We start from the raw sequence: 16,396 nt of genomic DNA, 5'->3' as shown, positions 1-16,396 counted from the left end.
CACTAGTTTTCTTAGGGTAGTCCCGAGAACTACTCTTTGTTGTTCAAAGAGTGACACCTTGAAAATTTTGGTACATGTTGTCAAGTTGCCCTTCAGAGAGAGGGAGAAAGACACCTATCTACTTCTCTTAATATTTTGTCATTTTGCATATTTTATCATTGGTCTGATTATAGATTTTCCTAAGTACTCAATGGACAATATAAAGCCTATGACTCACTCTGTTCTTTTTTTTTTTCTTGCAGGCATCAAGTACATGAAAAAGAGGAGTTCAAGGCTTTGAAAACATTAAATATTTTCTACCAAGCTGGAACTTCCAAAGCTGGGAATCCTATATTTTATTATGTTGCACGAAGGTAAGAAATACTATGTTGTAGTTTCTCTTAACAGAATTTTTAAAAATGATAGCAAATGTAGAGAGACAGCAAGTTTGGTTTTCCCCATTTGACTTTACTAGATTGAAAACAAGTTTACCTGGGAGAATATAGCTGGGTAAATAGCCAACCTGCCCCAAAATGATGCTCAATGTATTAGAAATTGCTTTTTATACTACCTATTTTATATTGGCTTCTTTTTCCTATCAGTTTAAAAAAAATGTTTTTATTGATTTTAGAGAAGAAAGGAGAGGGAGAGCGATAGAAACATCAATGATGAGAGATAATCATTAATCGGCTGCCTTCTACACGCCCCTCACTGGGGATCGAGCCCACAGCCCATGCACACCCCTTACTGGGGATCGAGCCCACAGCCCATGCACACCCCTTACTGGGGATCGAGCCCACAGCCCATGCACACCCCTTACTGGGGATCGAGCCCACAACCCAGGCATGTACCCTGACCGGAATCCAATCGTGACTTCCTGGTTCAACCACTGAGCCACACCACCTGGGCTCTACATCAATTTTTTTATACTACCTACAGTGGAGTAATTACCAAGAGTAAAAAAATCATAAAGAATCTTATGTTTTCAGGTGTATTCTGAGTAAACAATATCCACAACATGATAATCTGACTTTTTTTTAAAGCAGAAATGAATTTTTTAAGTGTCTTTCTGAGAATTTTTAGTAATATGCTGAATAAGACAGCATCAGTGTGATTTAACAAATGATTCAGAGAAGCTGTGGGAAATTTCTCTAAAGACAGCATAGGTGACAGCTTGGAAAATTGATTGTTTATTCATGCTGTCTTCAATTAAAGCTAGTTCCGAGAAAGCTTTTATGGAAATGATGTGAACTCCTTAACAAGAGGTATGATGCTTGCATTGCTTCCTCTTCCATTGTTTTTTCTTTCTGCTTCATTCTGTCTTTTGAGAACTCATCTGTGACATTATTTGACCAGTTTTACTTTTTCCCATTTAGCATGACATAGACTCATGATTAATTGAACCTTAGAGACAATGTGATGTAATATCTTCACCTTCCCATGAAAGTCTTCTCTCCAACTTCATCTCAGTTGCTGTGTCTAAACTGTTTAGGGTAATTTATTCTTTTTATAATTGAGATGAACCATATTTATATTCTAACCTAATCTTCAATATGAGTAGTGTATTTTTTGACTTTCCCTAATTTGGCTAAATAATGAAAAGTAAAACATTGGTATGAGAGGTAAATAGATGTGTGTCCTCCTCTCTCTTACTAGTTTATAAGTAGCAAGGTTTCTCAGAAACCTCAAAACAAGGTATTTTCTTCAGGATCAGATACTGTAAGATTATGTCCCTTCTCTATAATGATCTGGAAAGGCCAAATGAAGATAGGATGGGCCTGATGCATACACCCTCTGGGGTTAAATCAGTGGGATTTCCAGGAAACCTATCTAATATGGTGACTTGAGGGTGCTGAGGATTCCCAGCTGTACTGCTTATTAGCTGTATAATCATAGGCAGCAGAGTCATATTGAAAAACAAACAAAAAAATAAGAAAAATCAAAGAAAACCTCAAATATACTCTGTACAGAATTTTATAGGTCACAAAAACTTCATGGGAGAGGCAGACAGGAAACTATGAATCTGCTGCCAATTTTAGATTTCAATCCTTTCATTTTTTTCCTTAGATCTAGAGCTCTTCCTGGCCTCATTTTCACCTGGTGGGGAGCCCTTGCTCCAGGACAGAAGAGCACACCGTGGCTTCCTCCACTGGACAAGGCCACATTGTAATGAGGGCCTTGTCTCTGTACAGCTAACTTGTCAGAGAATACTTGGGTTCTCTTTTGCTATTGCTATGATTCTGTGACCTAGACTACCATGTATTAGTCTTTTGAGCTGTGGATTTCAGTGTCCTTACAGATAGTTCACAGACATTTCAGACTTCTAATGTCCAAAACTTAATTCACTGTTATTTAAATCAACTTCTTCACACCATATTCTCTTTCTCAATAACATCCCCATCTCTTCCCATTCTAGAACCCTAGTCATGTAAAATGCTTCCCTCTTTCTTTTATCTTCCTCACTATCAGTTACTACATTTTAATTTTAGAAATGAGATCATGACAAATCAATTAAGTTGTTTTAGTTAGGCCTTTACTATTGCAAAGAAGCCATTCTCTTGAGATGATAGGCCTCAGAGAACACATGCATTAAGTAGATTCTGGGGGAAAAAAAGTGGGGGGGGGGGCAGATTCTGTCCACGTGGAGGCAAAACTGGCTGTCCGTCATGCTCTTTAACTCTCTCTTGACTTCACATTCAACTCTGCATCGTGACTTTCCTCTTTATGTATCCTTTCAGCCTCAGTGGTGAAGCTAGTCCTACCTGAATTGCATGAACTGAAAAGAGAAGATTATGGAGCAGGGTTTCCCATAGGAAAGTTGGATTGCCGATATCAGAATGAGGAAAAATGGGTTCTATGCTGGCAAAAGTAACAGAAGTCCTCTAATGACCCAGAAGCACGATTCTGACACATACAGGGTGCAGAGTAGTGTGTGTGTGTATGTGTGTGTGTAATGTGTACAGACTGAGCAATAATTAAATAATGCTCACATTATCTCAGGGGAGTCTGTTTGGAGGAGGTAGAGAACCATTTATAATATTTCTGTTATATATCTCTGTACTGTTAGACTTGTTGCCAAGAGCACATATTATTTTGTAAGAATAATCTATAATAATAAAAGTGTAATATGCTAATTAGACCAGATGTCCTTCTGGACGACCTTCTGGATGAAGCCGGGGCTGCAAGGGAAGCCAGGGTCCCGGGTGCCTGCTGGCAGCCAGAGGGAAGCCCGGGTCCTGGGTGCCAGAGGGAAGGCAGTGCCGGCAGCCGGGGGAAGGAGGGCCTACTCTTGCATGAATTTCATGCATCGGGCCTCTAGTTAAAAATATAAAACTTAAAAGTTACAGTGAAGAGTCTTCCTCTTGAACACTGAAATGCCTGGCAATTGCTTCTTGGGTGGTGGTAGTAATAATAATAGCTAACATTTACTGAGTGCTCTCTCTCTGCATCAGACAAACTATGCATATTATATAATTTTTCATTTAACCCTTACAGTAACTTTCTGAGGTATTGTTAGTAACAGTGATTGACATGTATATAAACTGAAACTTAGAGCAGTTGCTAGTCATTCCCAAACCTAGCTATCAGAGTGCCTAGGAGAATTCAAACAAACAAACATTTCCCTGGCCCTACTTCGGGTTGCCAAATCAAAATATCAAAGGTAGAGCCTAATCTGTATATTTTAACAGGCACCCCAAGTGATCCATTTGTAATCAGTTTATTATCGAAGTTCGTTTGGGAATCCCACCGGTTTATGTATTTAACTCATGGTAGCACAACTAGTAAAGAATCAGAGTTGGGTTTCAAACCTTTAAAACTACACTGTTAATAGGGTGGTTATTACCACTTAAAACTCAATACTAGGTTTGGGGGTTAGATTAACCTTAGTAGAATAGCATGAATTCTGAATTCTAGGCATCTGATTTACAAATGACCTTTTGAAATACAAAACAAAGGTTTACCCAAAGCAAGAGAATCTTTTCATTGGAGCAGCTGACATAATGCATTACAAAGATTAGCAGAATAACTATCATTTTTATTGTAATAACATATTACTATTATACATTCATGAAATATAGTGACACAGGTGTACTGTTTCATAGAGCACTGAAAAAATAAAATAATATAAGAACAATACACATTACTCTTCATCCCCTACCTCCTTTCCTCTCACCTACACAGAAGCATACTTTGGTTAAACACCAACATCATTTCTTCTCTTAGGCCTTTAATGCAAAGATCTAATTTTCAGTTCAGTTTTGCAAACATTGGTATTTTGTGCTTTTTAAAAGCATTTATAAGGAAGGAAGCCATATTAAAGTAATAATTAAGCTTACACAATTAAAATTTGCAAAACAACTAAATTAAGCTAGGATAATGATAATTTCCTAGAAGGAAGTTGAAATAAATTTGATTTTCTTACTGTGCAGATAATAAAGAACTGAGATAGGAATGCAGACAGTTCAAGTCCACTTAAGCTTCATTGCACACAAAACAGCAAAAGTATTACATAGAAGAGAAAGTGAATATTGTCCTTTGGATTCAGTGTGGTGCCACCACTTTCCACAGTCATCTTCATGGTGGTGGGTATCTTTGAGGTCACTGATGTTTTCAGCGTTGTCTTGGGCTTTGAGGTTGTCTTGGGCTTTGAGGTTGTCTTGGGCTTTGAGGTTGTCTTGGGCTTTGAGGTTGTCTTGGAATTTGGGTTTGTCTTAGAATTTGGGCTCATCGTGGGATTCAGAGACATTTGGAAATTTGAAGTTGTCTTGATATTCGGGTCTGTCTCAGTATTCGGGCTTCTTCTGAGATTTGAGGTCATTTGAAAATTTGTGGTTGCCTCAGAATTCAAACTCATCGTGGAACTCGAGACTTCCATGGAACTTGAGGTAGTTAATGTCTCCGAAGTGTTACCAAGCGACAGAAGGCAAAGGCTAATAAGTGATACCTTGAACATCATTTTCCTGTTTAAAAATATGTACAGAAATTTAGTCTAAGACTTGGATCACAAACAAATTTAAGAACTAGCTTTGTTTAAAGTGGAGAAAAATGAAGGAACCTTCTTCCCATCACTGGGGAAATGCCACCATTTTGGTTCATTTAGAAGTGACCAAAATCAACCCTTACATTTTACAAATGGGCTCAGAGAGAAAAGCATATCCTCCGAGGATGCATATCTAAAAATGGCCAGAACTTGAACTTGAATCTGTGTCTTAGACCAGTGTATTTTAGAAGCGAACTGTGAAGACATAGTACAGACATACACCAAAAGTTTAATAGTGAGCCCTTTTTAAATTAAGGCTAATTTCCTTTTAGCCTGTATTTGCATCTAATGGCTTGCCACAATTGAGATAATGCAACTGGCCCATGTTGAGCATATTTAACTATTCTTTTAAACTTAAAACTCAAGTTTTAATTTTGGAAATATATGTTAAAAGTTACATTTGGTTTTAATATGTCATTGAGAAAATTGCAATTTTTTACCTTTCAATGTTTTTTTCTTTGAAGATGAAGAATGCAGGCTTTCTCCAGTGTCCTATGTAGACTCTGATTCTTACTCACTGTGTGCTCTTTAAATATAATTAGAGAGGAAGTCACATGTTCTAAACTTGACCTGCCATTTGCTCTTTGGAAATATCCTATTGCGTGCTTTCTAAACAACTGGTATAAACAGATGGACTTTGGCAGAGATCAAGGAATTCACATCAAGTCTTTCTAAAGATTACTTGCTTACTTAAAGAACCCTGTGAATGCCACTTTGTTATTTCTCTTATCCATGTATAGATTATGAATTTCTTCACTGTATTGACGCTGACTAGAAAAATATACACTATTTTGCCTGCTTTGATTATCATAAGTTAAAATTAAATAAGTACATTAGAGATAGATGTCTGTGTTGTGTTTTCCCTATAGCATCTTGTATATATATGTTTATAGGGTAGTTTCTGGCTATGGTTATTTTGAAGTAGGAATATAGCATTCCAGTAATTTAATTTCTAGTACATAATCAACATCACTTATTAGAAAAGGTTAAATTTTATTCATATAAAACTAACTTAAGGATTGCTTATGAAAGTGATGCTTTCATACTGCGTTTACAAAGATTGTTTTAATACATTAAACCACCAACACTGAAGCATTTTAAGTATACTTACTAAAGGAATGTCATCTTTTGATCACTCCTTTTCCTTAATAACTAGCGTACAGGGAAGTTGGATTGTATTACCACATTGGCAGGCACCCTTTAAAAATTGCAGGCTGTGAACAATGGCATTGACATACAAGGAAATTGCTACATAAATGGCAGAAGTACAGGTCGGTACATGTTCCTCACTTGTTTTGCGTTGCTATTAAGTTGTTGGTTTGTTTTTTTTCTCCTAAAGGAATAGAGCCAGTGCTAGCTAAATCCTATTTATGTGGTACATATATAGAACTGGAGGTTAGCATGATCATACCTAAGAAGTAAACATTAAAAGCCTCTTAGCAACCAGAGTTGATATTATAAATCAGAGTACTAAGATAATGCACAGATAACTCTTTATTGATGCTTTATACACCTGGATCTCAAATTACTTAAAATTCAACATTTTCCCCTTCCTATTCTTCTACCTAGATATATTCTTCTCATAATCTCTTTCTCAGTTAATTGCATCATTACCTAGCCAAATGGCTCTCCAACTTTGGATTTCTCATTCTCTTCTTTTTCTTATTGATTTTAAGGTACACAGGCCGCTTGATGATAATTAAGTAAAACTTAAAGTTCTGATCTCTCCAGTACTCAAATGCCCCCAAACAAAAATCATTCACCATTATTCAGACCCTTAAATACCTTCTACCTCTATATCTTTGTGCAGCCTTCCCCACCTGCCCAGAGTACTTCTTCCTCATTCAAAATTCTGTTCTTCCTTCAGGGTCTAACTCTTGATGGCAGGACCTTTGATATGAGCCTTCCTTACCTCTGTTCTTCACATCAGTCATTTTAGGACCTCATGCTTTTAGAGTACTTATTGGGATCTGATTTTTTTGTTTGTTTTTTGTTAAGCCTCACTCAAGGATATTTTTCCATTTTTTGGCTATTATGAATAATGCTGCTACGAACATTCATGTACAGGTTTTTGTGTGGACAGGTATTTTTATTTTATTAGGAGCAGAATTGCTGGGTCATATAGTAGCTTAATGTTAAATCTTTTTTTTTTTTTTAATATATTTTATTGAGTTTTTACAGAGAGGAAAGGAGAGAGATAGAGAGTTAGAAACATTGATGAGAGAGAAACAGCGACCAGCTGCCTCCTGCACATGCCCCACTGGGGATGTGTCCGCAACCAAGGTACATGCCCATGACCGGAATCGAACCTGGGACCTTTCAGTCCGCAGGCTGACGCTCTATCCACTGAGCCAAACCGGTTTCGGCTGATGTTAAATCTTTTCAGAAACTGCTGAACTATTTTCCAAAGCCACTTTATCATTTTACATTTCCACTAGCAGTCTATGAGAGTTCTAATTTTCTACATTCCCCACCCAACATTTGTTCTTGTCTGTCTTTTTAGGCAATTTTTTATAAATAACTCCTTATTGCCAAAACCGGTTTGGCTCAGTGGATAGAGCGTCGGCCTGCGGACTGAAGGGTCCCAGGTTTGATTCCGGTCAAGGGCATATACCTAGGTTGCGGGCACATCCCCAGTAGGAGATGTGCAGGAGGCAGCTGATCGATGTTTCTCTCTCATCGGTGTTTCTAACTCTCTATCTCTCTCCCTTCCTCTCTGTAAAAAAAAATCAATAAAATATATTTAATAAATAAATAACTCCTTATTAAGCCCCTGCAACTCTTACTACTATTTCACAAAGACCATGTTAGAATATTTTTTTTAATTTTTAAATTAGATATAATTGACATATAAGATTATATTAGTTTTAGGTATACAACATAATGATTCACTATTTGTATGTATTGCAAAATGATCACCACAAAGAGTCTAGTTAATATCCATCACAACATAGAGTTACAAAACTTTTTTTCTTGTGATTTAAAGATTTATTCTCTTAGCAACTTTCAAGTATACAATACAGTATAACTAACTATAGCCACTATACTATACGTTACATCCTCAGGACTTACTTATGTTATAACTAGAAGTTTGTACCTTTTGACCACCTTCGCTCATTATTCCCACCCCTCCAGACCCCCCACCCACCCTTGGCAGTCACCAATCTTTTCTCTGTATCTATGAATTCAATTTTTTGGTTTGGGTGGGTTTTTTTTAAGATTCCACATATAAGTGAAATCATACAGTATTTGTCTTCCTGTGACTGACTTATTTTACTTCACATAATGCCCTCAGGTCCATCCATATTGTCACAAATGGTAGGAGTGTTTTCTTTTTTATGGCTGAATAATATTCTGTGTAGTTGTATACCACATTTTGTTTATTCATTCACCTGTTGATGGGCATTTAGGTTGTTTCTATGTCTTGGCTATTTAAAATAATGCTGCAATGAACATGGGGTGCACAGAATATAATTTTTGTTTACTTATTGGACTTGTAGCTCCTAGGTCTAGATGTCTTCAAATGGATACACACAGAATCTAGCAGAGGATGTGGCATTTTATAGAACACTTAATAAATGAACCTAACTTTTAATTATTGCATATATGTAATCATTTAGTGATAGTGTTAAAACTAATCCCCAGTTTTAATTATAGACACACATGTCTATAGTTTAAAGAAAGAACATTTGATTTAAAAGAGTGATTAGAATTGGAGTTCTGAATTGAGCCAAAAGATTTCTTGAGTGGTTTTACTTTCTGTAATACTTGGTTTAGAGAAGTGTAGTGGCCTTGGATATAGGTGCAACAAGATTTCGGTTTACTCATCAAAGGTGATTTAGTGATTGATACATAGTGAATAATCTGGTGGTTATGGCTTGACAAGTACTAGATGGTCAGTGGCTGCAGTCCATCTCTTGCTGTGAAAAAACAGTTGGTTTCTCAACCAACTGTGAGTCACACCTTTCAGTAGATAGGTTTATAATCCTTAAAAAGAAATAAACTTGACATATACTTACAAGGTTTGATTACATAAAACAAATTCTAAAATTTCTAAAACAAGAATCTAAGATTAAATACAGCCAAGTGAACATTGTTCCCTTCTGAAGAGTCACTGTTAGAGGTGATGCACTTACTTAAAACCCTGCTGCCATTTAGCACAACATTTTAGGGAAATAGGTTTTTGGAAGTACTGTCAAATGGAACATGTTATTTTTAAATGTGATAGAAAAATTACATGTACATTATTTTTTTAAAAAAATATATTTTATTGATTTTTTACAGAGAGGAAGGGAGAGAGATAGAAAGTTAAAAACATTGATGAGAGAGAAACATCGATCAGCTGCCTCCTGCACACCCCCTATTAGGGATGTGCCCGCAACCAAGGTACATGCCCTTGACCGGAATCGAACTTGGGACCCTTCAGTCTGCAGGCCGACGCTCTAGCCACTGAGCCAAACTGGTTAGGGCACCCGTAAATTCTTTTTTGACAAACAAGTTTAATAATACTATTTATTGTTTTAAAAGAGGTGGGGTTTTTTTTTTCCTTGTGTGACTTAAAACTGACCCTTAGTAATATTTGAAAGGAGGGCCCAAAGATGTTTTCAGTAATGATATGTTCATTGGAATACAAATTCAATGAGTCAAGCATGATTGCTTTGAAGAAAAATACAGAAATTTAGATGTATCACATGTTTAAGATTAAAATCAATTTAGTCAACTCATAGTTAATATATGAAGGTGTTTTACTAGTGCCAGGTGACCCCTTGATCCTTTGGTTAATTTTAATATGTTTTAAAGACACTTTAGCTTTTACAGTTTGTCTCTAGCTCATATTTAATATCCTACAGCTTTTTTAAAAATTTAGTGTCAGGGCAAGAGAGTCATAATACTTTTTCCAACTATACTTTGTTAAAGCAAGAAAGATTTTATGTAATCACTGTAGGAAAGCTATACCATAAGGAAATATTAGCACCTATAACTAGATGAAATTATTTTTATACATTCATTTGCTTTCTTTAATTATTTGTCATTGGTATGAAGAAATACAATTCAGTTACTGATGTCGAAGTAATAGAATTGAGAAATGGACGTGGCCATATGCCAGTTACTCTTAAACTATATGTGTCTCAGATGCAGTAATGGTTGCTGAGGCTTTGGTTGGCAAACAAAAGCCTTCCCAGTGGTTATTGTGGTGCATGGCGTCCTTGTTTTCCCATACTGATGCCGTGTGTTTTGTTTTGTTTTGTTTTTTCTGTCTCAATGAAAAGCCATTACATCTTAGTTTATTTTCTGTTGAGGTTTGAGGCAAGCATTTGACAGGCATTTGAACTCCTGCAGCCTTCCCGAGTGTTCAGTTTGTTTGAACTGTGACTATGGGCAACAAAATAACACAAAGTGAAAAACCACATTTCCCGGTATTGAGTATTTCCTCAGATTTATCTGATATTTAACTTTGAGATACCCATGTGAAATATTCAGATATCTAATTTTTTACTGATAAATTATATTCCCCATGGGATGAGTAAATAACTAGCTATTTTAAGTATCAAAGAATTTAAGAATTCTTTGACTAAAAGAGGGCAAATACATGGGAATTATGTACCAATTTGGGTTCAGTCATTTTTATTTCTGATCTTGTTAATTACCCAAGCATCTCTTAAACAAGGGGTAGTAGTAACATTTATAATTTTTATGCAGCACCTACAAAGTGCTGAAATATATACATGTTGTAATCTATTCTTTAAAATACCCATATGGAACACTTGTTCTTAACTATGTAGATTTTTACCAGAGGACACATTTAATTACTTGCCCAAGATAATAACACATGTGACAAAACCTTACTTCATGCTCTTTGTGTTAAACCACGATGTGCTTTAGAATTTTTTTTATCTGGAAAGAACTATGCAGCTTTGCTGTTTTTATTGTGTATGTGTACGTTTAATTTCTGCTTTGAGCTTATCAATAATTTCCAACAAATTCAGAGTATCAGGCCACAGTTTATAGAAGAGATAAATGGGTGTATTGAGTATGTCTCAGCTGGTTCCTAAACATGTTTAACAGCGTTGGGGCTCCTGAACCAAATGGCATTTCTTAAAAGTTGAGCTACTTAAAAACCTCACGTTATACCACAGTTTTTCCAAGTGTGAAGCATACTAATCTGCTTAACACATTATTGACATATTGAGGTGGATTTGTTTCTGTTTCCCTGAGTCATTCTCCTGAACAATCTACTTGTACTAAATTGTTCACAAGTATCAGAATTAACCTTTCTCTGAAAATTGTTCCAAAGGTAACTCCCCACTGCCCAGACCTAATTTCTTAGATGACAAGTACCAGCCTAACTAAATCCTCTTTCATTCTTAACTTTTCTTTGATCTCTGTTTTCTCTGGACTGTGAAGCTATGATTTTGAAATAATGGAAGAAACGTAGACTCTAGAATAAGTCTTGGAGGTTTGACTTAGTCTATCTTAAAAGGGTCATTGTTAGCCCACCAGACACATCTTTGATCTGTATTAATTCATTCTTTTGTTTATAAATTCAGATCAAGATGGTCAAAAAAACTAAACTCCTAGGAGAAAGAGATATTTAAACTAAAATCAAAATGATGAATGAGGCCCTGGCTGGTACGGCCCAGTTGGTTGAGTGTCCTTCCATGCACCAAAGGGTTGCCTCTTAGATTCCTGGTTGGATCACATGCCCAGGTGGTGGGTTTGATCCCCAGTAGGGAGGCATCTGATTGGTGTTTCTCACATTGATGTTTCTTCTCTTCCCCTCTAAAATCAATAAAAACATTAAAAAAAAAAAAGGATGAATAAGGGTTTTCCAGGGGAAGAAGGGAGAAGGGAGTGAACCAAAGAGGACATGCATCATTTACGAAAGCCTGGTGGCAAGAGCAGTAGGTTAGAAGGGCAAAATAGATTACTTAGTTTAAAATAAACAGTGAGAGCCAAACCGGTTTGGCTCAGTGGATAGAGCGTCAGCCTGCGAACTCAAGGGTCCTGGGTTCAATTCCGGTCAAGGGCATGTACCTGGGTTGCGGGCACGTCCCCAGTGGGAGGTGTGCAGGAGGCAGCTGGTCGGTGTTTCTCTCTCATCGATGTTTCTAACTCTCTCTATCCCTCTCCCTTCCTCTCTGTAAAAAATCAATAAAATATATTTTTTAAAAAATAAATAAATAATAAAATAAACAGTGAGAAAGCAAGAAATTTTAAGATAATACCGTAAAGGGAAGCGGTAAGCCATATTAAGAATTTAGATTTTATTCTGAGACATGGGAAATTATTGAAGTTTTTTTTTTTTTGAGAGAGAGAGAGAGAGCACGCGCAGAGCTTGTCTGGTTAGTTGGGGAATAGTCCTGACAGCACTGAGCAGGTAGAGCTGAAGTAAGCTAATCCATTATAGATGTGCTTCCAAGAATTCTGCTAGTGCTTTTCTCTGTGTTACTTCATGAGACCCCCTAGTGCAGTGATGGCGAACCTATGACACGCGTGTCAGAGGTGACACTCGAACTCATTTTTTTGGTTGACTTTTCTTTGTTAAATGGCATTTAACTATATAAAATAAATATCAAAAATATAAATCTTTGTTTTACTATGGTTGCAAATATCAAAAAATGTCTATATGTGAATACAGTTCCTCATGTTGTGACCCAACCATAACATTATTTTCGTGGTTACTTCATATAACTGTAATTTTGCTACTAATGAATTGTAATGTAAATATCTGATATGCAGGATGTATTTTCATTGTTACAAATTGAACATAATTAAAGCATAGCGATTAATCACAAAAACAATATGTAATTATATATGTGTTTTCCTGTGAAAGGGTCATTCGACTCCCAAAGGGGTCACAACCCACAGGTTGAGAACCCTGCTCTAGTGTATTGACTGACTACCTACCTATTTACAGTTCATTTTGCGTCTTCTCGTTTTCTTATTCTCCTACTCAGCCTTAAATCCCTTGGACAGATGTCCCAATAATTCTTTTCTTAGATCTCTTACATTTTTCAAGGACAAAGCAGTTAATAAAATAGTTGGTACACGGTATTAGCATTTTGGTATATTTCTCTTTTTTGTTGTTTTTATACATAGTTCTATAAAGATGTATGTTTATATCCTATATTTTGCTTAATCTTTATAGTATTTGCATTTTCCACATTTCAAACTTTAAAAGAAACTCTTCATAAATATTTTTAAGGATACATAATATTTTTGTCAAGTAGATCATCATTTACTTAACCAATTTCCTAATGGTAGATATTTAGCATTGTTTCCTTTTTCCTTGTTGTTAAAAAAAAAATGCTGTGATTTACATAGAATTTACTACATTAAAGGTTAAATTTTTTCAGGTATTTAATCATTGTTGTGTTGCCCCCCGCCCCCAACTAGCTGGTGCATTAAATTAAGAATATTCAGATTATTGCCGAAACCGGTTTGGCTCAGTGGATAGAGCGTCGGCCTGCGGACTGAGGGGTCCCAGGTTCGATTCCGGTCGGGGGCATGTACCTGGGTTGCGGACATATCCCCAGAGGGGGATGTGCAGGAGGCAGCTGATCGATGTTTCTCTCTCATCGATGTTTCTAACTTTCTATCTCTCTCTCCCTTCCTCTCTGTAAAAATCAATAAAATATATTTTAAAAAAAGAAAGAATATTCAGATTATTAAGTGCTGAATGAGGAGGCACAAGACACCCACGCAGGTAGCTCCCTCAGCATCCCAGTTCCCATCTTGGGGAAGTGAACACCCTGGGTGTGTTTTATTTGAGGCTCAGTTTCAATACACTCATACAGAGGAAATAAAGTCACAAAATTTCTTCTTGTTTTGCTTTTTAATTTATCTTTATTATTGAGATATTACAGATGTCCCTCTCCTTTTCCTCCCATTAACCCCCTCCACCCTCCATTAAGTCACAAGATTTATTAGTTACAAATATTAGAAACATGGGGTGGGGAGGGCACAGTCAGCCGGATGAAGAGCAGTTCTCTATCTCAGGTCACAAGAGCGGACAGGTTGGAGGCAATTATAAGTTGGTTGGGGTAGTGATCACTAACTTTTTGAAAATTCATCCCTAAGTGTTTATTTTAAAAGCTGTGTCAGGAAAAGCAAAGTGGGAACTTATGGTGGGAATTCTGAACTCAGTCCTTATTTAAATGTCCAGACTGCGTATATACAAGATTATCACAGTTGCCTAGGCAGCAACTCGGAGCAGCTGTTTTCTCATCACAGTTGCCAACTGCTATCCAAAAGAGTTGTACTAATAATATGTGATGTGGCCACTCCTTAGGTCTTCCCCAGCATTGATTTTTATTACATTTTTTTAAATTGCTAGCTGATTTAATCATGAGAATGGTACCACATTTTATTTCCGTTTCTCAATTATTATGTGTTGGCTATATTCCCATATATTTATCAAGCACTATGCTTCCTATCTTTTAAATATACTGTTTGTGTCCTTTGCCCACTTATTCGTTGGGATTCTAAATATTTGTCTTATTTTTATGAGCTTTGATTAACAATCTCCTTTATTTTCTTTGAATATTTTTATCAGGCTCATTGTTTCAGCATAAAGAAATTTGAGGGTTTTGTATAGACAGATCTATTGAAGATTTCTTTCTGATTTTTTTCTTATTCTAATTTTTTAAAAAAGCCACCCAGAGATTTAGAAATATTTTAAATTCTTATGTTTTTTAAGCCTTCCTTTTTGAATGCTATATTTTTATTTTTTAAAAATACATCTTTATTGATTTCAGAGAGGGAGAGAGAGATAGAAACGTCAGTTGGCTGCCCATGCTCCAGCACGCCCCACGCTGGGGATCAAACCTGCAACCCGGGAATCGAAATGGTGACCTCCTGGTTCATGGTTCGATGTTCAACCACTGAACCATGCCAGCTGGGCAAAGAAAGCATTTTTGTTGTTGTTGTTCTTAATCCTCACCTGAGGATATTTTTCCATTGTTTTTTAGAGAGAGGGGTATGGGAGAGACACAGAGAGAGGAACATCGATGTGAGAGAGACAAATCAATTGGTTGCCTCCCCCACACACCTGGACCGGGATGCAACCTGCAACCAAGGTACATGCCCTTGACCGGAATTGAACCCAGGACCCTTCAGTGGGTGGGCTGATGTTCTACCCACTGAGCCAAACCAGCTATGGCCTAATGTTACCTTTTTTGGTTTGCTGCATAGGCATAGCACATGAAGTGAGTGTGAAATTGGATTTTTTCCAATATTCCCAGCATTGTTTATTGAATCTTTCCCTTCCTCTTTGATTTGTGATTTTTTTCCTTTCTAAAGTTAGCAGTGTTTCAGAGCTTGCCGTGTGTTAAGTAATGTTGTGTAACACTGAGCACTTTACATGTATTATCTCATTTTTCCTCACAGCAACCCTATAACGAAATGAGAGAATTTTATATTGGGTTATCTTTCTTTCTGTTTTTATGCCACTACCATTCTGTCTTTAATTTTTATAGCCAATATGTTTCCTCTCAAGAAAAGCTAAGGTACCTTTACTATTTCTTCCTTTTTCTATTCTTGCCTCTTTATTTTCCCAGATGAATGTGTTTGATGTTATGTTTCCAAAAGAATCCCATAAGAATGTTTGTCAGAGTTGGCTTAATCCATAAATTATACTGGAAATAATCACAACTTTACACTATGAGTTAAGGTATACCTCCTGTACTTAGCCTTGGTGCCTGGTGCATTGCAGGTGCTGAATAAATATTTATTGAGTGAAAAAATAAAATGAATGAAGAGACTTCTGTTTATCATCTCTGTCAAGTTTGCACCTCTCATTACTGTGTTTTACCCTTTTCCCATTTGACCCTACACATTTCAAGTGAATGTTATATTTATTTTGATGTATTATTTCTGTCATGAATGGTATTTTTCCCTGCAATTTTCTAATTCTTTGTTGCGAGCACATGAGAAAACCTTTAATGTTTCATATTTATTTTGTTACTTATTTAAAGTTATTCTTCTGAAGACATTCCCGAGGAATCCTTTTCAGGGGTGGGAAACCTTTTTCCTGCCAAGGACCATTTGGTATTTATAACATCATTTGCTGGCATATAAAATTATCAACTTAAAAATTAGCCTGCTCTATTTGGTCAAACATTTAATTAACTCACCCCTAATGCCTTGGCAGGGCCAGACCAAATGATCTGGCCCGCGGGCCGGACATCCTCCACCCCTGCTTTAGATAGACAATTACTTCCTCTGTTAATAATAATCATGTTGTTTCTTATTTTTCTGTAATTTTATCAGTTAATTCTGTTTCTGGAATTTCCCAAATAACATTAAAAAGATTGATTATAATGGATATTGGTGCTTGATTCTAATTTTAATAGAAATATAACTTTTTACTTTTAA

General features: G+C 36.4%; 1 protein-coding gene across 1 annotated transcript in view; it reads left to right on the top strand.

The window, feature by feature from the left end:
• Positions 1 to 16,396, top strand: part of NF1 (neurofibromin 1) — a 187,721-nt gene that overhangs the window by 98,609 nt on the left and 72,716 nt on the right. Inside the window, exon 38 of the mRNA XM_015564136.1 lies at positions 243 to 353. Within this exon, the coding sequence (XP_015419622.1) occupies positions 243 to 353 (111 nt within the window). The remainder of the gene's footprint in view (positions 1 to 242; positions 354 to 16,396) is intronic.

The sequence above is a fragment of the Myotis davidii genome, unplaced genomic scaffold (genome assembly GCF_000327345.1).
Source record: "Myotis davidii unplaced genomic scaffold, ASM32734v1 scaffold699, whole genome shotgun sequence".
Taxonomy (NCBI): Eukaryota; Metazoa; Chordata; class Mammalia; order Chiroptera; family Vespertilionidae; genus Myotis; species Myotis davidii.
This window is presented reverse-complemented; position numbering and strand designations above follow the sequence as displayed.